Source organism: Carassius carassius, chromosome 28, assembly GCF_963082965.1.
Source record: "Carassius carassius chromosome 28, fCarCar2.1, whole genome shotgun sequence".
Lineage (NCBI taxonomy): Eukaryota > Metazoa > Chordata > Actinopteri > Cypriniformes > Cyprinidae > Carassius > Carassius carassius.
In genome coordinates this window covers 13,028,146-13,052,899 of record NC_081782.1, presented here as the reverse complement: position 1 = coordinate 13,052,899, position 24,754 = coordinate 13,028,146, and the positions used below count along the sequence as shown (strand labels likewise).

General features: G+C 36.3%; 5 protein-coding genes across 10 annotated transcripts in view; 1 reads left to right on the top strand and 4 right to left on the bottom strand.

Annotated features, from left to right (window-relative positions):
* Nucleotides 1–6,073: 6,073 nt before the first annotated feature.
* Nucleotides 6,074–8,798, bottom strand: rad1 (RAD1 homolog (S. pombe)). The gene is made up of 6 exons (XM_059515123.1): nt 8,575–8,798; nt 7,852–8,065; nt 7,665–7,773; nt 7,309–7,567; nt 6,553–6,651; nt 6,074–6,368 (listed from the first exon to the last, which is right to left on the bottom strand). Exons 2-6 carry the CDS (start codon nt 8,044–8,046, stop codon nt 6,194–6,196), a joined length of 837 nt encoding a protein of 278 aa, XP_059371106.1. The 5' UTR covers nt 8,047–8,065; nt 8,575–8,798; the 3' UTR covers nt 6,074–6,193.
* A 231-nt stretch (nt 8,799–9,029) lies between these two features.
* Nucleotides 9,030–11,316, top strand: LOC132107992 (intraflagellar transport protein 20 homolog). Of its 3 annotated transcripts, none has more exons than XM_059514400.1 (5): nt 9,030–9,130; nt 9,603–9,754; nt 9,887–9,972; nt 10,053–10,156; nt 10,626–11,316. In XM_059514400.1, the coding sequence occupies exons 2-5, from the start codon at nt 9,628–9,630 to the stop codon at nt 10,705–10,707; spliced, it is 399 nt and encodes a 132-aa protein (XP_059370383.1). In that variant the 5' UTR covers nt 9,030–9,130; nt 9,603–9,627; the 3' UTR covers nt 10,708–11,316. The 3 variants fall into 3 exon arrangements, with proteins under 3 accessions (XP_059370383.1, XP_059370384.1, XP_059370382.1); XM_059514401.1 differs by having other exon boundaries at nt 9,053–9,130; nt 9,607–9,754; XM_059514399.1 differs by lacking the exon at nt 9,030–9,130 and adding an exon at nt 9,158–9,437.
* On the bottom strand, nt 11,189–12,474 carry LOC132107991 (sigma intracellular receptor 2-like). The gene is made up of 3 exons (XM_059514398.1): nt 12,245–12,474; nt 12,009–12,153; nt 11,189–11,852 (listed from the first exon to the last, which is right to left on the bottom strand). The coding sequence occupies exons 1-3, from the start codon at nt 12,416–12,418 to the stop codon at nt 11,578–11,580; spliced, it is 594 nt and encodes a 197-aa protein (XP_059370381.1). The 5' UTR covers nt 12,419–12,474; the 3' UTR covers nt 11,189–11,577.
* Nucleotides 12,475–12,801: 327 nt separating this feature from the next.
* Nucleotides 12,802–21,395, bottom strand: LOC132107990 (fibroblast growth factor receptor homolog 1-like). Of its 2 annotated transcripts, none has more exons than XM_059514396.1 (12): nt 21,180–21,395; nt 21,030–21,097; nt 20,784–20,871; nt 20,443–20,641; nt 20,162–20,300; nt 19,955–20,053; nt 14,869–15,029; nt 14,622–14,759; nt 14,440–14,551; nt 14,256–14,355; nt 13,320–13,419; nt 12,802–13,234 (listed from the first exon to the last, which is right to left on the bottom strand). In XM_059514396.1, the coding sequence occupies exons 2-12, from the start codon at nt 21,037–21,039 to the stop codon at nt 13,184–13,186; spliced, it is 1,197 nt and encodes a 398-aa protein (XP_059370379.1). In that variant the 5' UTR covers nt 21,040–21,097; nt 21,180–21,395; the 3' UTR covers nt 12,802–13,183. The 2 variants fall into 2 exon arrangements, with proteins under 2 accessions (XP_059370379.1, XP_059370380.1); XM_059514397.1 differs by having other exon boundaries at nt 21,263–21,395.
* A 1,899-nt stretch (nt 21,396–23,294) lies between these two features.
* LOC132107988 (ubiquitin carboxyl-terminal hydrolase 32-like) overlaps nt 23,295–24,754 on the bottom strand; it is a 62,141-nt gene continuing 60,681 nt past the window's right edge. For all 3 annotated transcript variants that reach the window (XM_059514394.1, XM_059514393.1, XM_059514395.1), the window contains exon 34: nt 23,295–24,093. In XM_059514394.1, coding sequence (XP_059370377.1) covers nt 23,920–24,093 — 174 coding nt within the window. In that variant the 3' untranslated portion in view covers nt 23,295–23,919. The remainder of the gene's footprint in view (nt 24,094–24,754) is intronic.

Below are 24,754 nucleotides of genomic sequence, written 5' to 3'. Positions count from 1 at the left end.
CACCGGACCTGAACCCAATCGAGATGGTTTAGGGGTGAGCTGGACCGCAGACTGAAGGCAAAAGGGCCAACAAGTGCTAAGCATCTCTCGGGGAACTCCTTTAAGACTTTTGGAAGACCATTTCAGGTGACTACCTCTTGAAGCTCATCAAGAGAATGCCAAGAGTGTGCAAAGCAGTAATCAAAGCAAAAGGTGGCTACTTTGAAGAACCTAGAATATGACATATTTTCAGTTGTTTCACACTTTTTTGTTATGTTTATAATTTCATATATAATTCCACATGTGTTAATTCATAGTTTTGATGCCTTCAGTGTGAATCTACAATTTTCATAGTCATGAAAATAAAGAAAACTCTTTGAATGAGAAGGTGTGTCCAAACTTTTGGTCTGTACTATAAATATATATATATATATATATATATATGTGTGTGTGTGTGTGTGTGCTCATTATATAATGATGACTTTTGGGGGTAATTAAACATCTAATCATCATCTATTAGTGCAATGGCAATTTCAACATCTAATATTCACAGGTGTGACATTCATCACTTTCTCCTTGCAGAAAGGTAGTGTAAGACAAAAAGCTCATTGTGGAAGTGATGGTCAATTGCTCTAGATGGGAAAGGCTATAGTGATGTCAGAGCTGCTGAAGGCATTACCTCATCTCCATCATCAAGGATCATTTCACACATGGTTGCGAGCTGAGGAAGAGGGAGAGCAGTATTAATGGGTTTGAGGGTGGATTGCGGAGGGCTGTTAAGGCCAGCTGTTGCTACCATGACCCCATGTGACACCCACAATCCCCAAACAATGGCTTGTTGATGTAGGGTATTTTTAACACAAAGTGAAGGAATGTTAGACTCAAATCATGTTTGTGCACTGTGGAGTTTCCCACTGCAGGGTGCCTTTCTGCTGACAAGGCAGGAGTTAGTACGGTGCATTTGTTGGCGTATCAATTTCACGGTCATTTATTTTGTGGAAAGTCAGACATTACATATTGTAAGCTTTTATCTACTTAGTGTAATCAATTTTGAATTATACTACCTGTCAAAAGTTTGGAATAATTTCTTAAGCATAAGTTTCTTATGCTAATTGTGCATTTATTTGATCACAAATACAGTAAAATATGAAGCAATACATCAATATTATGAAACAATATTAGAATATATTTTAATATAAATTCTGTTTTAATATATTTAAAATTGTAATTGTTTCCTGTGATGCAAAACTGAATTTCTCGTCTTGAGTGTTACATGATCCTTCAACTGTGATATACTTCGTCAAACAAATTGTGGTAAGATAGATAAAAAAAAAAAACCTTTAGTTTGTAATTTTATCATTAAAGCAATTGAATGCATTTAAATTGATAAACAGTGACAGTAATATATAACAGCTGGAAAAATCATGGTTTTAAGCTACAAAAACTTTTTACTATTGAAAATAAGAACCACTATTAATAATAATTGTTAATAATTTAGAACCAAATAAGGATCATACGATATAAATGAATAAAATACATTTGAAAATATATACAGATAGAAAACAGTTGTTTAAAATCGTAATATTTCACAATTTTGTTTTTACTGTATTTTTTTCATTAAATAAATGCAGCCTTGAGCATAAAACTTGTTTAAAAAACATTTAAAAATCGTTATTACTCCAGTCTTTCAACCACCATTCAGCTTCATCAGTAGTAAAGGTTGCGCAGTGCAAACAGCTGCCCGCATTTCTTCTTGTAATTTATATAACCTCCGTCACTTAATGTAACAGACAATATGACTCACTGTCCCTCGTGAGGCCGTGCTGAAAGCTGTGCACCTTCTCTTCATCTCCCATGGGCTCTCATTGCTAATTGTTGGAGTGTAACAACAATTAGGTCATTGCTGAGTTTATGTTTACAAAACCTAGAACCTGACACACCTTGATTCACTGCTGGGCCAAGACATCAGACAGCGGGGCAGTGCTAGCTTGTTTATCTGAGGAACGGGCAGAGGATCACCCACTTCATCATCGAGCAGGCTTGTGTTTAAAGTGCAGAAAGTGATGCCATCCCTCTGACATCACCTGCTGTGAGTGATGGAGCTCTGGCTGGATCAAGTTGCTCTCCCTTATCAAATGATACTCTGGGCTTGCTCTGTGCACAGTGTTTACTTGGTTACGCTGAATGTTGTTGTTGGATGCAGCCTGTTTGGTCAGTTTGTGTGCATAAATTGAGTGATTTTGTGAGGGATATTTACTTTTATAGTTTATATCTACTGAATGAAAATCTTCGAAATCATCACAAATCATTTGAGAATTAAGACCTAAGAGTTTTAGCTTTGTTCAAGACAATTAAAGGGACAGAATTCTGTCATAAATTATTCACCCTCATGTCGTTCCAAACCCGTAAGACCTTCGTTCATCTTCAGAACACAAATCCAAGAGCTTTCCGACCCTGCATAGTCAGCAGCACAACTACCACTTTTAAGGCCCAGAAAGGTAGTACGGACATCATTAAAATAGCCCATGTGACATCAGTGGATTGACCTTAATTTTAAGAGTATCTACGAGAACACTTTTTGTGTTCAAATAAAATATAAATAATGTTTTTATTAAGCAATTTCTTCTCTTCTATCACGATGCATGATTGGGGTGCTGCTGACACCGAGCCGGTGTTCTGACGTAGACCTGTATGTGCTGAGCCTTGTTGGCAAGCAACAGTTTGCAAGAGAAATGCACACAAGGTTGAACCACTGATGTCACATGGACTATTTTAATGATGTCCTTACTACCTTTCTGGGTCTCGAATGTGGTTGCATTGCTGTCTATGGAGGGTCAGAAAGCTCTGAGATTTCATAAAAAATATCTTAATTTAGATCATGTGACCCACCGATAGCAATAGCTTGGAAACACTTGGGAGTTCTGGAAGAGGATACTCGTCTGATAGGAAATCATTTTGACAACATGCAAACAGCTCTTCATCATGCAAAAAAAAGACACAGTGGAGGTTAAGCTAGCAGTGGACTCCCTTCAGGAAAAAGTGAGAATCGAAGATAAAAGCCGCCAGTCCAATATCCATCTAGTGGGGCTGAAAGAGGGGGTAAGAGGACCCTCTGGGATTTATACGGAATCTTCTTCCTAAGTGGATTCCCTCTCTTGCTGGCAAAGTAATGGAAATAGAAAGAGCCCACCATATTTATAGCAGTAAACATTCGAAATCAACCCCTTGTACATTCTTCTTCAAGATGCTGAGTTAACGAGACCGGAATGCAATCCTGAATGGAGCCCGAACCACTGGACAATTCTAGGAAGCTAACTCAGCTGGGGATATCATCCTTTTTGGTCTACCCCGCGGTAGTAAAAGTTTCTCACAGAGGGAAGATTTCTCTTCTCGAGACACTGGCAGAGGTTGAAAAGTTCACTCTCAATCTGGATCCAGCCACAAAATCTTCTCTGAAGAAAGCTGTAGCGGTTACGTTACGACAATCCGAGGATCCTAATCCATAAATCTGCAGTTCCTATGAACATTGATCGTCTATTCATCCTAAATATTAACTGGTCTTTTTTTCTAGAAGCACAGAACTATTTATTCAGAATGCTCAGCCAGAGTGCTCACTGGTTCTTGGCAGGGGTATTCGTCAAGGTTGTCCTGTCACCCTTGCTTTTTAATTCACCATTAGAGCCATTGGCCCAAGTGATCAGACAATGTCCCGCAATAGTTCCAATAAGTTGTATAAATACGTCCCATAAAATTTCACTCTACCCTGATGACGTTTAGCTGCTAAATCAGAGATTCTGACTTTACCCACTATGATTCCTGTCAGTGACCAGTTTAATTCTCTTAGAGTATTTCTTTCATTATCTCACATTTCCAAGTGGAACTATCAGTCTCTTTTGGATAAGATTAAGAAGTATCTTCTGTGTTGGTCTCCACTCTGTTTGGCTCTAGTAGGAAGGATAGCCACTGTTAAGATGAATATACTTCTGAGGCTTAGCTTTTTATTTTCAGTGTTACCTCTGACACCACCTACTGGCTATTTTAAAGAGATCAACACAAAAGTATCATAATTCTTGTGGAATAATAAAGGGCCTAGAATTTGCCATAAATCTATGCATAGGCTAAAACCTAATGGTGCCTTATCTCTACCAGATTTTTGATCCTATTTTATTTAACATACCAGATGAGACCACTTATGACGGTGCTAGACGTTGACTTCCCTGCCCCATGGCAGACTTTAGAAACAAATATGATATACCCTCTTCGTCTACAGGATACCCTATACTGTAATATCTAAGAAAGTTCTGGAAAAGTTTAGTCCAAATATATGCCATCCTATCAAAACCTGGAAAGCAGCAGAAATTGGATTGATTATTAATTATTATTGGCGCTTCAGATTCTTACAATGACTCTACCCCCATTTGGCATAATAATAATAAGCTTTGTTCTGGTAACAAATCGTTGGTTTCCAAATGCTGGGCTGACTGTGATATTTACACTTTAAAAGACCTGTACAATGATTATGGGCTCAAGTCCTTTCAAATCCTAAAGGAGCAGTTCTCTTTCCCAGGATTCTCCTTTTTCCTGTATTTAAGATTAAGATTTGTGCTGAAAGCTTACAGAGTACCCTGGTCGATTAAAATCTCAATCTCTTTATCCTATGGTAAATTGGATAGATTCTAGTATTGCTTCTAGGTGCTGCGAGTATTATTTATAAATCACTTGTGGTACCACAGTATTCAAACATTCCAATTGAGGGTTTCTGGGACATAGAACTTAACATTGTGAATGATTGGGACAATGTCTGGAGAAACGATTTTGCTAACTCTAAAAACCCAGCTCACCAAATGATTTGTTATAAATTAATCTATAAGGCATATGCCACGCCCTGTTTATGAAATAAAATGAAAAGAAAATCTGACCCCTTGTGTCACCTGTGTATAGCTCAAGTCAAGGTACATGTATACATATGTTCTGGGACTGTTCCCGAATTACATTGCTCTGGTCCTTGGAACAGGACTTATTGTCAGATCTTCTGAAGACTCAGATCCAAAAGGACCCACCGCTTTTTCTTTTGCTGGATTATTCATTGGTGTCATCGTCTGTCAATCAAAAAAAAAGGATTCTGTTTGCTGCTCTTAAAAATGCTATTTTTAAATTGTGGTTGGATCCATCTACCCCAGTTAGGTTGACGTGGATGTCATACTTGTTGGACATTACTCTTTTGGAGTGTACCACGACCAACATACATGGTGCCACCAGAAAGAAAAAGTTTTGGCTGGACCTTATTGATACTTCATCAGGCCTATTCAAATCCTGAGATGTACTTGTTTTCTAACTAAGCTTTTTAGCTCAAGGTTAAGGTTTCAAACAATTTTCTTCATTCTCAGTTAAAAGGAAAAACAATTCAAATGAATCCAAAGCTTTCATCAATCTTCAATATAAGGCAGCTTGCATGTAGCACATAAATCATGAGCGCAGTAACCCGATGAGTGACAGAAGTGCGCTTGTTTTGCTCCTGTAATGTTTCTCTGCCCGGAAACAGTGTTGCCTCGAGAGCTGCGAGCGGAGAAGCGATTGGTCGCGAGGCGGCAGTTCAAGCATCGCGCGCTGTTCTGGGACTTTCTTTAAGGAGTGCGTGCGTCAACCAGCATCAACATCAAGCCGCTTTGCTTAACTACATGTTTGCCTCGCAACGCATTCGTCTAATAAAATGACCATGCATTAAACATTTACATGTTTAATAGCTTCAACTGGTCTGCTGTGTTCTTTTAATTCAGAAAACTACATTTTTTATTGTTATAAACCGACATTTACAGACATATGTTATGCTAAAAATTTGTTTGGGAACACTCCTAATTTATATATATTTTTATATACTTTTTGAATTCATCCTCTAATTGTATATTCAATAAAACACACACATATACATATATATGCTTAAACTAGGGTTTCTATCTTTTATACCACTTACTATACACACTAAACCAATATCTGCCTGCTAATTTTGTATGCAACAGCCTAATTAGCATTTCTCTGCGCCCCCTGCTTAAACAGAGTATTGTTTCAAATTCAACCACCCCCCACAATACTAATAAAATATAGAAATATTTGTGATTTATTAAATATTTATATTAATCAGAATCAGATTAAGGAACCAACTGGTCAGTGCACACTAAATGTCAAACAAAACAAACACTTGTCCTTGCCAGTCTTATTATTCTTCTACTTCTTCATCCGGGCAGCAATAATATTCCACAAAACAAATCTGACCGTCATCATTCCTCACAAGATACTGTAGAGAGAGGAAGCCTCGACTGTCAGTTCTCACTGAGACTTTACAGGACAGAGCCAAGGCCTTTGTAGAGGGTTTCAACAGGGACATCTTATACCTTTAAGAATGAAACAAGAGAAAATAAATCTCAGTGACTCTTTATTATTCTTTTACCACTTACAAGTGAATGCCTCAGAAGCACAACTATAAACAGTTCATAAGGCTGTTGTTATAAGTCTGAATTTACATATGCAGAGCTATGAATGATAAGTAATACAGTCCAAAACGTAAGTTCCTCCTACCTGCTGGTCTGAATTTTAGTACACTGGAAGAGCTCCATCATGTCGGAGTCTTTGGGATAATCATAATGAGCATTTCCAGAATTCCCGAATGTGGATAATCTAGGGTGCAAAGGAACTAAATGAAATGTTTTGCCATTAAATTTGACTTGAAAATACCACAGTTTCTTTTCCACTGTCAGCAATAGGCCAAATTAATAATCACATAAATGGAGTTGAAAATACGTATCTATTAGTTATAACTTGTTGATTCAATTACATATACTACTGTTCAAAATTTGGCTTGAGTAAAATTTTTCTTTTTACTATATAATACTTTAATTAAGGAAGCATGCATCAAACCAATCAAAAGTGACAGCGATGCTGTTTCAAATAAATGCTGTTCTTATTTTAGTTTCTATTCATCAAAGAATCCTGAAAAAAAGTATTGAGCAGCAAAACGGTTTTCAACATTGATAATAATAAGAAATATTTCTTGAGCAGCAAATCAGCATATTACAATGATTTCTGAAGGATCATGTGACATTAAAAACTTGAGCAATGAGTTTATGACTGCTGGAAATTCAGCGTTGCATCAGAGTAATACATTATATTTAAAAGATAAATTAAAATTGAAAACCATTATTTGAAGTTGTAATAATATTTCACAATATGAATGTTTTTACTGTATTTTAAATGCAGTCTTAGAGACTTAGATAACCGACCCCCAACTTTTGAGCTGTAGTGCAGGCAAACTGAAGAACAAACATGTTACTGTACCTGAAGTAAGGATGGCTTGGTGACATAGTAATCTGCAGAACCTCACTGGTCATGTCAAGCTCAGAGAAAGCCTCTTTGAGACTGTCTGACTGCAGAATCACCTTGTTGGTTACATTTGTGCTGCAAAAGTCAAAGTCTATGGGCTCTTCCGGTTCCTGTGTATTAATCTTGCATACGGTGACCACACCACCTTCTTCCAGGAACAAGGTCAGTGGATATCCATAGCCATTGTAGCACATTCTCAAGGCGGTACACACACCTTAAGGGTAAAATTAAAAACAGGAATTTGATTTGTCTTTTAAATTCATTTTCCAAAAAAAAAAAAAAAAAGATTGGATCATCATTGTGATACACACCTGGGACTGTGCTTCCCCCAAAGATAGTAAGGCAGTCCAGAAGAACGGTCAAGTTAACCTGAAATCCAACTGTATCTTCTTTGATTATGTATTCTTGAAAGATGTCAGCCTGAGGAATCAGACACACAAACTGATTAACCCAACTTCTGTCAACCGAACCTGTAAGACGCAGTCATCCAACACTAACCTGAATGAATGCATTGGCTTGAAGGCATTTGGAGTCCTCAACAGTGACTTTTAACCCATTCTGCGTTGCATTGAAGATGGCATGGTCCCTGAAGGAGATGGCTTTCAGGATGTTGGACAGATTTCTTGCATTATCTAAACTGGCTATCAGAATGTACTGGTCAATGTCTGCTTGGGACTGAGTGGACAGAGGCATGGTTCTGCGTTGTCAGCATCTGAAATAATATTTACATCTATAAATCCAACAGTTTGATGCATACATTTCAGTAGCCTCTAAATTGTCAACATGATCAAATACTGCAGAAAAAGAAAAAAAAAACTTACTGTACAGGTGCTATCTTTTGTCTGATTTATCTTTCATACATACTAAATATTTAAGAGTCCTTCTAGTATAATAGCAAAAAAAATAATAATAATAATAATAAATAAAACATCAAATAACAATAAAATAAATAAAATTGTAAGAAAACTTTTAAATTGTAATATTTCAAGATTAATATTTACTCTTTTTTGTGTGTGAAAAGTATCAAATTAAAACATCAGGTTTGCTATATTGATTATATCACAATTTCATCTTGGTAAATATATTATTGTGATTTATACTTCATGACAGGCTCGACAGGTTAAAGACAACTACTGTATGGCTAACATTAACAAGCTGCAACTAAGTTAACTGTTTACAAATTCTCCTTTATAACGACAGTAAGTTGAGCAGGTTTCTTACCCACAGAGATGGTCAAACTCACAATCAGGTGGCTAAAGACATTAACCTAAACATTAAACATTAAACCTAAACAGCATATGTTTTGTATACGTTAAACCTAACAAGTAGATAGATATGAAATATAAAAATGAACATTTTTTTTAGAGTTTGGCGCCCTTAAGTGTCCTGCTCTTCTTCTGGGGTTTTTAGCAGAGTTCAGTATCTCATCCGGTCCCTCGCACGCACCGCTGTGGTCAGAAGCGGATCTGCAGAGGGAGCTCATAAACGGACCTTTACAATATTAGGAGGGGGGTATCTGGTATGAAAAATTAGGCATATATGTACAAATATGTACAGTCTCTCATAATTAAAACCAAAAAAAGCTAATTAAACTTTTAACATTTATGATCATGCTTTATTTCCTTTTCAAAAATGTAAGATGTCAAAAATAAGTATATATAATGCGTTTGGACACCCCTCTCTGTCATCATGAGGTGGACCCGCCGTCACCTGGCAGCCGAGCCGAGACAGTTAGAGTCAGTCCAGCAGAAGTGCCACATAATCAAACAAAAGTCCGGTAGGTTTGGAGCGGCCATTGGTCTGTTTAACTTTATTGTAATGTCTCATTCGGTGTAATAATTTCAGGGGATAATTATAAGGAATGTAATTTTATTTTCAACAATGTTTACCAAGCTTCTGGAGTTCCCTGCTGGTCTGTTTTTGTTTATCTCATAGCAACCAGACCTTGCCAGCAACAAAGCGATATTTGTGAGCTGTAGCATTTCCTCTCTTATCTATTTAACGTTATCAGTTTACATGGTTTATGTAATGTAACGGAGTGGTGGTTTCATGTATTTCTAATTAACCAGCTAACTAGCTAATCGGTAAGCTAGCTTATTGTGATCTGGTGACATATGGGCACCGTGTGCCGGAAATTCAATTTAGTATTTGTTTTTTGCCACTACAGGGACTGACAGTTTGAACGAGCTTAAATGATGCACGTATTCTTTCTTTTAAGATACGTGTGTTTCTGTGATTTTCGTTTAAAGCTAGGCAGGTTTGGGGCCTCTGGTCATGGCTAAAGACCCGTTGGCAGAAGCTGGTCTTCATTTTGATGAACTCAATAAACTGCGAGTGCTCGAGCCTGATGTGAGCCAGAAAACCACTGAACTTAAAGAGGAGTGCGAGGAATTTGTTGACAGTGAGTTTTTCGTTTTGTTCTTTATCTTACTGTGGAGTTTACCCCTCATGCAGATTGAACAGCATTCTTTGCTTCATTCACAGTACAGATCAATAATCCTTTTGATTTTTTTTTTATTCTTCCCAAAAACAGAGATTGGTCACTTTCAGAAAATTGTAGGTGGCCTTATTGAACTTGTGGATGAGCTAGCGAAGGAAGCCGAAAATGAAAAAATGAAGGTATGGTCTTGCATTTTAAATGAACAGTGGTGTATATGTGTGTTATGTTCAATCATATTGCTCCAATTATTATTCTACAGGCTATAGGTGCAAGAAATTTGCTGAAATCAGTTGAAAAGCAACGGGAGGCTCAGCAGCAGCAGCTTCAGGCTCTGATTGCGGAAAAGAAAATGCAGTTGGAAAGGTAACCAGTCTTATAACTGTAATCAGACTGCGACTATTGCACTCTTAAAGGAAAAGTTTATCCAAAAAATGTAAAATTGCTGACAGTGTACTAACCCACAGGCCATCTAAGATCTAGATGAGTTAGCTTTTTCATCAGAACAAATTTTGGAGAAGTTTACATTACATCACTTGCTCACCAATGGATCCTATGCAGTGAATGGGTACCGCCACAATTAGAATCCAAAAAGCAGATAAAAACAATAATCCACAAGTAATCCTTCGACATATTTGTTTAGAGACTGTTTCACTTTTAAACGGTGCTTGATCTGTGTTTTTATCAGCTGTTTGGACTATTATTCTGATGGCACCCATTCACTGCAGTGCATCCACAAACAAACTTAACTACATCTCATATGGCCTGAGTGGGAGTATTTTTTTTTTTGAAGTAGTTCTTTAATTCTTGACTATAATTATTGTTTGTTTTGCAGGTATCGAATAGAATATGAAGCACTTCAAAAAGTCGAAGCGGAGCAGAATGAATTCATCGATCAGTTTATACTGCAGAAATAAGAGTACTGGGTTTCCTCTTTCTGTTTGGACAGGAGAAGTGATGCTATGCATCTTGATTTACAGTGACTTCCTAATAATTTCAGGGTCCCTACCTAGGTTAACTGAATTGACCAGTTAATAGGTGACAACAGACGTGGGTTTCAGCCTCAACCTCTGACTCTATTGTGTTAACATTGAGTGCTTTTGCATGGCCAGTTCGAAGGAGGCACATATTCGTAAATCTTTCCAACCACAGATCATAATCTCAGATGAATACTATTTATATACAACAAAAGTTATTTATACTATTTATATGGAAATTAGTTTGTAAATCAGATCTTTTTTTACAGCAGGAAAATACAGTATTTGCATGTTACTGTAAATAATTCCATCATGAGACATCATCAGGTAAAATGTTTATTTTCTGTATGATTTGTATTTGAACTGCTGTTTGTGACTTGAACTCATCCAGTTTTATTTCCTCATGGGACCACAACCAAAATATTTTCCGCAAATTCATTTATTGTTCGTTTACATTTACCGTTTAGATCATCAAGTGTGTAATCTTAATATTCGACAAACTTCATACAGATTTGAAGAATGATTAAATAAAAATATATTTTTCATTTACATGTCATAACGGTAAACAATTACTATGAGATCAAAAATCTTGTAATAGAATACATGCTACATATAATTATTATTAAATATCCTGGCACATATTAAAATATTTAATCACATGTAATTACTAGCAACTACTACAGCAGTCAACATTTAGAGTGGATCAAAAAAGTTCATCAAAGTTGTCCTAAGAGAAGAATGCAATTTGGTTTTGATCCACCTCAAATATTGACTAGTGTAGAATGAATACATAGCAAGGATGAACTGTCTCTATCTTTGTTTCTTGGACTTTGAGGAAGCGTTTCCTTTCAAAGAGGTTGAGTTATATGTTGAACTGAAGAGCATGGTGAACAGTATCATGACAGGGATGATGAGGTATGGAGCATAAATTGACACCAGGGTCAGGCGTTCTTGAAGAGTTTGGGGTCCTGGATGTGGAACCAGAGGAAAGTTGTGAAACAGGACGTGATTTAAAATAGGAATTAAAGTAGTTGCCACGTGAACAGAATAAATGATTGCTGGTGTCCTGATCCATCTGCATCCACCTATTCAATATAGAAATACATCAATTAGTAGGAATAATGTGACCATTGCCACTCACACAAGAGATTGGCCACTAGATGTCACTGTGTGCCACTTAAAAAGTCTCATTTTACTAATCATTAACACACATTATCGAATTTTATTCGAACCCAACTGACCCTTCATGAAGGCGTATGCTGCAATTGGGAAAAAGGGCAGCTGCACGAGAGCCTCGCAGAATATAAAAGATCTGAACCACACAGGAGGGCCCATCATCATCGGATCCCTGAATTCAGCAGCATACCAATGCAGTAGGGTTTTCAGCTGTAAAGCAAGTAAGATTTAACTTACCATTATATGGAACCTAGATATTATATGGTTGCATTAGTGAGTGCAGCACAAGGTGCAAACTTACCTTGGAAGGATACAGATGTTCAGGAAGCAAAGGTTGAAGATCAATCATGAGAGTAATTGGAATGTGGGACAAAAAGTAAAAGAAAAATATAATTTCTAAAGCGCGAAGAAACATTATGGTAAGCGTTTTTGGCAAGTTGCTCCTTGTCAGAATTGCAGCAGCAGTAGACTGCATCAGTGGTCAGTGTGGAGCAGCGTGTTACTCCTCTGTCTCTGATTGGTCCTTCAACTCGGTCATATCTAATCTTTGTCATTCCATTGGTCCATCGGCTCTGTTGATTCCTGAAGTGGCCGGATTCCTGATTGCACATTGGCTCATGAACATGAAGCGTAAACACAAGCCTTGCTAAACCTAGCATAGCAACTCAAGTTTTTTTCTAAATGAATGCTGCAGTTATAATTAAATTATAATTAAAACCAGTGTCAATAAAAAAAAACAATAAATAAATAATAAAAGACACTTACACTTAAACATGATCCCACTTTAAATGATTATGGATTTGCAGTGACCTTCAGTCAAACAACGACTCTTCAATTATTTAAAAATTACATGTTGATTAATTAAATGTTTATTATTATTACATATATTACTATTGTAACAATACTAAATTATGAAAACTGATATCAAACTATTTTTTGTGAAATAATTTGGTGTGAATAAAAAAGTATGTTAATCAAAACAAACACTGACTTTTTTATTTTTTAGATGATGTTATTGTCAAAACAATCCTTGGAAACATGTCAAAAACACTGTCAGCTGGTTATTAGAGTTGTGTAATGTCTTCCTGCTAACAAATGAAGCATATTTAAAATTAAATCCTTAAAAACATTCAAAAAGTATGTCTGTACACAGTTTGGTGTTACACGAGAACAAAGATAAAACAATTGCTACAAAATTCTTACAGAAATGTAAAAACAACTAGTTACATATTTTTTTAATTCACTTTTCCTCTGCATTCATGATCCTTTGGTTGTCAACGTCCACATAATCCTGCAACGTATTAGTTATGTTTTATCACTTATCTATAGGACAAAGGTAAAGCTTAAGAAGTAGATCAAGGACGAATATGACTCACCCCATCACTCTCCACGACACTCTCGAGGATCTTGACAATGTCTGTAAATGAAGGTCTATTTGTGTATGGATCCATCCAGCAGTCTTGCATGATCTGTTCTCTACATTTAAAAAAAGAAATTAACTATTGAAAACAAAAAAGCACCATATTTAAAATACTGACAGATTAATAACAAAAATAAAGCTTTTTTATTATTATTAGATTTGTAGTATATATTCTATATATTTATTTTTATATATATATATATATATATTATATGCTTAATATAATTATATATATATATAAATAATCCTCTTATTTATCTATCTATCTATTTATCTTATATATATATATATATATATATATATATATATATATATATATATATACCATAATTCCTCAAATAAACGCAGGCCCCTCTTATAGTGGCCGGGGGCGTGGTCAACACGGACAAATAAAGGCCGGTCTTAAATAAAGGCCGGGGGTAAATTTGTGCAGCAGAGCCAGATATCGGTTTTTGGATCAACAGTACACTGAACCGAGAAGCGTTTCCGTCGGACGCGTCCGATTCGAGAACCGAGGATCTGATGATTCGGCGCATATGTGATTCAGCGTGAAGCAGACTGACACAGAGCGCGTGAGAACCGAACTGATTCTTTTGTTGATTGATTCTGAACTGATTCTGTGCTAATGTTATGATCTCTGTCCACTGGAACGCTATCACTTTTAATTTAAATTGGGTTACTTAAAACAATTACTTATCAAACAGATGGAATTGGAAATAAAGGCCTGCCTCTAATAAAAGCCTGTTACCTTCTGCAGTTCAGGTAAATAAAGGCCCCAGCTTTTATTTGAGGAATTACGGTGTATATATATATATATATATATATATATATATATATATATATATATATATATATATATATAAAATTTGAGGAAACAAAACTTGTCACTAACATTTCTGGACGGCAGGTGTTGGGCACAGTGTTCTTACATCCAGCACAGATACTATAAACCACTTGCTCAGATGTGTTCAGACTTGAATATGGCAAGGTGCCTGTGAAACATAAAATTTTAAATGTGTTATTTATTCTTCAAAAAATATTTAACAAGTCAACCAAACATTTTAGATAATTCTTACCGAATGTCTGCATTTCCCACAGTACAATACCAAATGCCCAGACGTCTCCCTTGAAGCTGTAGTAGTTGTTCCTGAAGTACTCTGGAGGATACCAGCGCAGCGGCACACGCTCCTGTGAGATCACATTCATATCAGTGAGATGAGCAATGAGGACGTGGGATGGACAGGTGCGATTAGTTCACCTTGTGTTGTTTTTTCCTGCTGCTGCGTCTGCTCCTCATACGGGTCAAGTCTCTGGCCAGGCCAAACTCTGCTACCTTCACCTCCCATGGGAATTGGCTCACCAGAATGTTCCTTAAGGCAAGGTCACAGTGCACCACCTGAATGATACAGAAAACGTTCTAAATCTTTCTTTCCATTTACCATTCATGTCTATAGTGTAAATATGACTTAGAACAGCTGTTTTATGTTTGTGGCAGATGGTGATACCATTTTGGAGCGTAAGTGCTCCATGGCCAGGGCGATGTGGTAGGAAGCGATGGTGAATTGGCTCTGCATTTCAGGGTCGGCAATTAGCTCATCTTTGTTTTTTTGAACAAAACTGCGCAGGGTCCCGTAGCTCATGAACTCCATGATCAGCATATACGGCTCTGAGGAAACAGTGTTCTAGTCACATGATGGAAACAACTATTTAGTGATATTTGTTGATGTCACAAATCGTGGCTTGTTGAAGAGAAAAATATTTATTTTGTTATTGATCAGGCTTATAATTTTCACTTGGATGATGATAAAACAGCCCCCCCCCCACCAAAACCCCCCAAAAACATGATAGACTTGAGTACAGAGCGCTGCACATACTGTATGGGGGAAAAAATGCATATAAATCGCGACCATAAATTGAGAATTCATTTCATGACTTATTAATTTGTTCTCTTGTTTCAATTAAGTCATAGCCATGAATTAAGAATTTGTTCTCGTTTTGGTAAATCATGGAAACAAATTAAGGATTCATTCCCTCATTTTATTAAATTTTTTTTTTTTGTAATTCGTGGCCACAAATTAAGGATTTTTTATTTGTTCCCTCAATTTATTAAATAATGGTCCAAATTAGTATTAATTTCCTTGTTTTAAAAAGTAGTAAAAAGTAGTGACATATTAAGAATTTGTTCCCTAGTTTTAATAAACAGTGGTTACAACTTAATTCTTTCCCTCATTTTAGTAAATTGTGGCCACAAATTAAGAATTTGTTCCCTCAATTTAGTAAATAGTGGTCCAAAATAGTATTTGTTTCCTTGTTTTCATAAACAGTGGTTACAAATTAAGAATTTGCTCCCTCTTTATAATAAACAGTGGTTATAATTTAAGAATTAGTCCCCTTGTTTTAGTAAATATTGGCTATAACTTAACAATTTGTTCCCTCATTTGAATAAATAGAGGTTACAAATTAAGAATGTTTCCACGTTTAATAAACAGTGATTACAACTTAAGAATTAGTTCCTTCATTTTAGTAAATTGTTGTCACAAATTAGGAATTTGTTCCCTCGTTTTAATAAACAGTGGTTACAACTTACAACCCGAATTCCGGAAAAGTTGGGACGTTTTTTAAATTTTAATAAAATGAAAACTAAAGGAATTTCAAATCACATGAGCCAATATTTTATTCACAATAGAACATAGATAACGTAGCAAATGTTTAAACTGAGAAATTTTACACTTTTATCCACTTAATTAGCTCATTTAAAATTTAATGCCTGCTACAGGTCTCAAAAAAGTTGGCACGGGGGCAACAAATGGCTAAAAAAGCAAGCAGTTTTGTAAAGATTCAGCTGGGAGAACATCTAGTGATTAATTAAGTTAATTGATATCAGGTCTGTAACATGATTAGCTGTAAAAGCTTTGTCTTAGAGAAGCAGAGTCTCTCAGAAGTAAAGATGGGCAGAGGCTTTCCAATCTGTGAAAGACTGTGGAAAACTTTAAAAACAATGTTCCTCAACGTCAAATTGCAAAGGCTTTTCAAATCTCATCATCTATAGTGCATAACATCATCAAAAGATTCAGAGAAACTGGAGAAATCTCTGTGCGTAAGGGACAAGGCCGGAGACCTTTATTGGATGCTCGTGGTCTTCGGGCTCTCAGACGACACTGCATCACTCATCGGCATGATTGTGTCAATGACATTACTAAATGGGCCCAGGAATACTTTCAGAAACCACTGTCGGTAAACACAATCCGCCGTGCCATCAGCAGATGCCAACTAAAGCTCTATCATGCAAAAAGGAAGCCATATGTGAACATGGTCCAGAAGCGCCGTCGTGTCCTGTGGGCCAAGGCTCATTTAAAATGGACTATTTCAAAGTGGAATAGTGTTTTATGGTCAGACGAGTCCAAATTTGACATTCTTGTTGGAAATCACGGACGCCGTGTCCTCCGGGCTAAAGAGGAGGGAGACCTTCCAGCATGTTATCAGCGTTCAGTTCAAAAGCCAGCATCTCTGATGGTATGGGGGTGCATAAGTGCATACGGTATGGGCAGCTTGCATGTTTTGGAAGGCTCTGTGAATGCTGAAAGGTATATAAAGGTTTTAGAGCAACATATGCTTCCCTCCAAACAACGTCTATTTCAGGGAAGGCCTTGTTTATTTCAGCAGGACAATGCAAAACCACATACTGCAGCTATAACAACAGCATGGCTTCATCGTAGAAGAGTCCGGGTGCTAACCTGGCCTGCCTGCAGTCCAGATCTTTCACCTATAGAGAACATTTGGCGCATCATTAAACGAAAAATACGTCAAAGACGACCACGAACTCTTCAGCAGCTGGAAATCTATATAAGGCAAGAATAGGACCAAATTCCAACAGCAAAACTCCAGCAACTCATAGCTTCAATGCCCAGACGTCTTCAAACTGTTTTGAAAAGAAAAGGAGATGCTACACCATGGTAAACATGCCCCCGTCCCAACTATTTTGAGACCTGTAGCAGAAATCAAAATTTAAATGAGCTCATTTTGTGCATAAAATTGTAAACTTTCTCAGTTTAAACATTTGCTATGTTATCTATGTTCTATGGTGAATAAAATATTGGCTCATGTGATTTGAAAGTCTTTTAGTTTTCATTTTATTAAAATTTAAAAAACGTCCCAACTTTTCCGGAATTCGGGTTGTAATTTGTTCCCTTGTTTTAGTAAATAGTAGTTACAAATTAAGAATTTGTTCCCTCGTTTTAGTAAATTGTGAGCACAAATAAAGAATTTGTTCCCTTGATTTAATTAAACTGAATGAGGATAAGATCGAGCTTATTATATTTGGGAATCAACTCCCTGAGAAAGAACTGGTTGAGAGTTAGGTCTCTTATCAAACAACAAGCATGGTTTTGTGAAGAAAATTTTTGATTCAAACAGTGTTGTGAAAAGCATCTTTTTTTCAGTTGAGGAAATGATCTAAATTTAAATTTATCCTTTCAACCAAGGATCTGGAAACTGTTATACATGCTTTCTTTTCCACAAGATTAGATTATTGCAATGCTTCGTATTTAGGTCTAAATGATTCTCTGGTTACTCGTCTTCAGTGTTCAAAATGCTGCAGTAATACTTTTAAAGGTCCCATATTGTCAAAGTTGAAATTTCCTGGCCTTTTTCATGATAACTGAGGTCTAAGGGCTATTTAACTACCATATAAATTTCAAAACAGTCAGTCCGCAGTAAAATGCACACAGCCTACATAAAGTATCTATGATTTTTCACGAACCGTTGTGGCTTCCGTAAAAAGTTGACGTCAGAGCCACACACTCACCACCTTGAGCACCGCCCACTGTCCCACTCTCCTTCTGTCAAACCCACAGACAACATCGAGTCCGTGCGGCATTGCTGAGCACTGAGCAACAACAGCACTGAAACATGTCGGAAAGGTTAACTTAAACCACAAAACCAGATCGGCCGACCTGTAACGTTACACTTTCACTCAAAGGATGGACGATCTGACAGGATTGTTACTATGAGGTGGATCACATCTAACATATATAGTAAAGACAAACTCATCGTATCTCTCTAGCATGCTGAAATGTTGTACATTTCAATTTCAGCAGGCAACAATTTTTACATCTACATTATAGTTCCAGCCACAATAGATCACAACAATGTATATACAACTACAAATGATTATATATAAATCATCAGTTTGTTGTTTTACACACATGCACAGACATTTTTTCATACACGACATCGCGAGATTCAAGAAACATATTGAACCTTTTCAATAAGTGTGCGCCGCAAACACAAGCATTTTTGATGAACGTTTCTGTCCAGTCCGATCGTTTTATCACGTTTAACCATAGCTGTCATCGGTTTGTTTGTCTGGCAGTGGCAGCAGATATGCGATCAAATTTCTAATTTGAGGCAGTATTACGTCAAATCTGGCGCCTCCAGTTTCCCCTTTCTTTTGCTGCCTCCAGCTAGCGGTGTGACGTGGTTGGTCTGGCCGTGCGTCACTCAGAAAACAACAGGCCAATCAGAGGAGAGGCTCATGGATATTAATTAGACAAGCTAAAATCGACCTGTTCTTAGCAGACCTCCTGAGAAAGGAGTTGTAAAAATATAATGAGATGGTTTTTGCTAATTATACCACAAATATATATTCTTAAGGACATCAAAACCTAAAATAAAACTCCAGAAAAGTGTACAATATGGGACCTTTAACTAATACCAGAAAATGGGATCATGTAACACCTGTGTTGATTTCTCTTCATTGGTTTCCTGTAAATCATCTGCTCTCTCAGAACTTGCTCTTAACTGTTCCACGGTCTCGTTAAAGGTGTAATGGAGATAGAGCCTTTTTCAGTTCTGGCTCCCACACTCTGGAATGCTTTGTCGCTTTTCATTAAGTATTCGTCAACTATAGACATTTTTAAAAGGAACTTAAAGACTTATTTCATCAGGCTTTTGCCGTTTGAGTGGGTCTGTTGTGAGTGATTTCATTGTATGAATTATATTGGTGTCATGCTGTGTTGGTTTGTAAGTTGTATGTTATTTTTTGGAGTTTTAATTATCCCTGTGCAAAAAGTGCTTTATAAATTAAAGTTGAGTTAATAAACAGTGGTTACAAATTAAGATTTTGTTCCCTCGTTTTAATAAACAAATTAAGAATTTGTTCCCTCGTTTTAATAAAGAGTGGTTACAAATTAAGAACACCTTCCCTTGTTTTAATAAATAGTGGTCACAGATTAATAATTTGTTCCCGATGTTTTAGTAAATCTTGACTACAAATTGATTCTTACTTTTTAGGATCTGTAGCCATGAAAAATATATTTTTGTCCCCATATATATTTTGGGAGGAGATTATCACAGACTCGGGGTGAGCTCTTTTGATTTTGATCAGTAAATAACCATACTAAACACCCAAGCAACCAGAATGCAACATGGTAAAACATTCAGAAAAACTTAAGCAACATCCTGGCATCTATCACACAACTGTGTCAGTGAGTTATGCACAGGCAAGACCTAGTCTGTATTTTACTGTCTAGCTGCAAGGATCGATTCAAGGTTTAATAGGGTCATACAATAATAAAGCACAACACATCCTACCTTCCGCTGTATTCCAGTCCAGCAGCTGCATCACATTTTTATGATACGCCAGCTTTCTCATAATAGACACCTCATTTTCCATCTGCTTTGAGGTGATACCTGCAAACAACGGCAGATCTGAACAACTGCTGGATCGTTATTTAGACATTCACACATTTTGGTAAATGAATTTAATTAACAGAAATGCTTTTGCGTGTCGTTTTCTACCTTCTTTTCCAATTTTGCAAGTGACCAGTGAATGGCCTCTGCATGTGCCCCTCATAATTCTTGCTTTGTAGAAGACTCCTTCTCGACCTGCCTTTATGAGCTGAATGAGGTTTAGGTCTGCCTTTGTAAACCGAGGAACCTGAAAATCATTTCAAGTTACATTGTTTAAGCATTGTTTAAGTAAGTCAATCACATTTCATACTTATTATGCCTTTTTATTTACATTTATCAACAAATATTTAATTTGAGTAAATTTTCTTTTAAAGAAATATGTAGTAAACCTGTAGTGGAGGCTTCCAGGGAAATCTACAGCTGGATTTAGTTGGTTGTCTCTGTAATGGACTCTCTGTAGTACGGTCTGGCAGTTCAGGAATATTCAGGATGTTGGGAGATGGAGGGGGAGAATCTTGGGAAGCAACCTGGGGGACAGACGGCCTCTTTTGCCTCAGCTCCCATATGACCTTCTTCATTGAACGATACCTGAGGAAAGAAATATGATTTATATATATATATATATATAAAACAAGTTTAAATAAATATTAAGAGTTTTGAGTTAAATCTAATGCTTTGTTTAAATTATTAAAAACATTTTTTTGTTAAATATGTAGATGTTAAAATGTACTTGTTTATGCAAAGGCATCCAAGTGCAACCATGAAGAAAACGGTAACGGCGTAGATGCAGATTAAAATGATGTGTCCTATATCAAGTTCTGAAAAGGAAGAAAAATAAGTTTTATGTGATGGATTTGTATAATTTTTTTCAGTATAATTTGAAACATAAAATGTTGAAGCATGCATATGTGTTACATAATTTGATAAAAGCAGATAGATTCAAACACACACACACACACCGAGAAGAAAAGCTTACTGTTTTCCATAATGACCCCAATAGCATCACATGTTGTTTAAAAATCTGAGTGAGATGTTTCATCAGAACTGAAAGAGAAGAAAATGCAAGACAAATGTTATTTAAAAACAAATTCAAATTTGACTTTTTTGAAAATACTATACCATATACCTTCATTGTCAACTAGATGACGTCTCCTTAATTGTTTAAATGTGAGACCTGAAAAGCAAATGTGTTAAAGATGTTTTTATCACCTTGTAGAAAAGACAATTAAAATAGCAGGTCCCCAGGCTGAGCTCATTATGCAATGCACACCATTGTCTAACCTTCTTCTGCATGAGACAATAATGTGCGAGCATGCATGAAGACCACTGAGGCTGAGGTGCTCTTCAGAGCAATAAGCCACAACTCTTCAGCGCCTGTGGTTTAGAGAACAATTCTATAAGTGGTACAACATGATGCCGACGCACTTCCTGACTACAGCATGTTAGTCTCCAAATATATAAAGTGTGAAATACTGCATGACCCACAGTGTGTAAAAAGGTCTTGAGGCCATTCTCAGTAAGTTAATTTGTATATCTGATTCAAGGGAAATACTCTTGGAGGAAAATATTGTGTCAGACAAGTGGAATGGTCCTACAAATGGTTAGTTTAAATGTCAAATGTGGCTTGAATTCAAGGAAGTAGGCCATGACAGTGGACTCTGTAGAGCTCTACAGAGGGAGGTGTGTGGTTTCCTCTTTGCTGCTGAAGGAAACACCTCACATCATTCGCCAGCAAATAAACATAGATGAGAAGAAAGTGCATTTGGCTGCATTTAATTTGTTTCTTGAATAATCGTTACAGATCAACAGTGTCACTCCATATACAACTACAAGTACATTTGTACAGTTCATTTTCAAATACATTATTTTCATTGGCGTATTTACAAAACATTTATGTACATTAGTCAGTGCAATGCCAATTTTATTCTTTAAACAACACTTTACAAAATACAGTTTATTAAATTAATACATCTCTAGCAGTTCATCAAAATTAATTTAACAAAATTAGGACCAACGACACGGACAAAGACAGACATCAGTAGTTGATTGCACTACTTGAAAAGAGATATATTTGCCATTTTAATAAATTATCCCTGTATAAAAAAAGGAGAGAGAGAAAAAAAATCAGTGAAGGTTTAAAACATGTCTGGGGTTTCAAAAAAGCTTGTTACTGTAATTGTAATTGCTCAAACAGCCAATTGTAATTGGAGAATGGTGATATTATATTTTGATTTTGGATATCTATTTTTATTTGAACATTAAAATGCCTAAAAATGTTTACAATCCATATATCATATTTGCATTACTCATTATGATGATTAACAATTGCCTTACAGTAATACAGCTATGTTTATTTCACAAACATTTCTTTTTTTTTTTTGACAGGAATAAACCTTTGTTTGATGGCAAACATTTAGTTTGAATATCCATGACATGGAAATCTGAAAAGTACAGCAGCAAAATGGATGTTTGCGAATGATTCCCGGCGATTTCCAAGGGTTTTATGGCTCCTCACAGGAGGAGCTCATTCAGCTGATGAGTTGCTGAAAAATAAGATAATCTTTTCACAGTGGTAATTAAGGTGAGCTCTCTTATCAAGAGTCACTGAAGAAATGCTACTAATAACCTGGAACCCCCTCCGACAGAAGAAGGTTCAGAACGTTCAGCAGTTTAGCGAGAATGCTGTTCTCTAAAAGCAAAGGTTGTGTAATATTCCTCTGTGCTAATACTGTCCACACAACAGACCTCTTGCCCTCTCGTCTAACAGTAAGCAATGCTTCTCGCACATTATGTACATGACTAGTTGAACACTTTGGCTTGGACATGATGAGAAAACATTATTTGGATATTGTATATGATTGCCGTTTTTAGTCTCTGTGATCAACAGTATTTTTAGAAGCAAAAAATACAGTGGTAACAGGAAAAGCTGTGCATTTGTTGAGAGGACGTGGTTTGATCAGAGACTAAAGCTGTAAGCAAATGCATTTAGGCAAAGTGAACTACTGCATTAAAAAAATCACTGATAAAAACAAATGTATAAAAGAAATTAAAAGAAAAAGATCTACATTTACTCTTCTAAAGAGAAACAAAGCCTGAAATTAACCACCTTTAATAAGATTTAAAACTTAAATCAACAAAAATAGTATGTGCATAATTTGGCAGCAGAGGAGTGGGAGGATATTTTATTAATTGGTAGAAACAATCTTTTTTATTAAATAAAATAAGCAACTTTTTTGGGGGGGGGGTATAAAGTAGAAGTAATTTGAACTGCCCTCAGATGATATAATACTGTCAATGATTTTCTCTGAACAGTTAACCAACTGCAAAAGATGTGAGGTAGTGTATGGAACTTACTGAAGAAAAAAAATCAACCATGAGAAAACTAAGCCAACAAAAGCTTTAGAGAAACCTTTATAATTTATACCAATGCCACCTTCACCATTGATTTCCTAATTGAAACAATGTGCCAATTAGCATTTGAAATATTGTCAATACAGAAGCATAAGCTCTTGTTTGGGAATTTCTGGATTCACCTGTGTGGGCTGGCATGTGAAAGAGCAGTTCTGTCTGTCTGATAACGGTGATTTCAAGGGATTGGCTAACAGCTGTTTGTTTGCTTGGTGACAATCACATGATCGCTACAGTTCTCTCTGATTCACTCTTTTCCCCTCTCCCTCGTGTATATCTGAAGTGTCAGGTACCTCTATTCTGAAAGCGCAGTCAGTGGCGGTGTTGTGCCTGTCGGCTAACTGATATTTTGTGCTTTCACAAATGATGGTCCTCTGGGGCGGCACTGCGTTTCAGTTCTCATTGCACTGGCGTACTGACAGACCCCCCTAGTGTCTTTGATGTGGAAGAGCAGGGCATCACTGCAGCACACAGTACTTCTTGTAGTCAGATTCAAAGTCTTCGTCCATGCTAGTGGTGTCTGCCATCTTTTTGCCCTCTGTTTTTGGCAAAAACTGTGAGTAGTCCACTCCCTGTTGCTCGTAGAACAGGATGTACGCTGAATCTGTGTCAATCTCGTCTGAGTGAACTTCCTGAAGAGACGACAAGAAACAGTTTGTCTTAAGTGCTGCGCAATTCTTCTATAGTGTTGTCATAAAACCAGACTTGCAGTAGTCATCACTAATGCAAGAAAAGTTTCAAGAGTATAAAAAAGTGGATCTTTTCAATTTTAAATAAAATCAAATAAAAAAATGTTGAATTGTCAAATTCAGATGGTTATTGCTACGACAGATACTGTAGAAAGGTTGTAGTGCCCAATTTGTTCATTTTAGTATTGACTTAACAGTGAAGTACTGATAGTTCTGATATCTCTACTTTGTTAAAGCATTTTCTAACTTTGCAGATATACACTTTATATACAGTACAGAACAAAAGTTTGGAAACATTACTATTTTTAATGTTTTTGAAAGAAGTTTCATCTGCTTATCAAGCCTGCATTTATTTGATCAAAAATACAGGAAAAAAAATGTAATATTGTGATATATATTACAATTTAAAATAATTGTTTTTAAATTAATTATACTTTAAATTATCATTTATTTCTGTGATGCAAAGCTGAATTTTTAGGATCATTATCATATGATCCTTTAGAAATCATTCTAATATGATGATTCATTATCAAAGTTGGAAACAGTTCTGCTGCTTAATATTTTTTCAGAACATGGGATACTTTTTTAGGATACTTTGATGAAT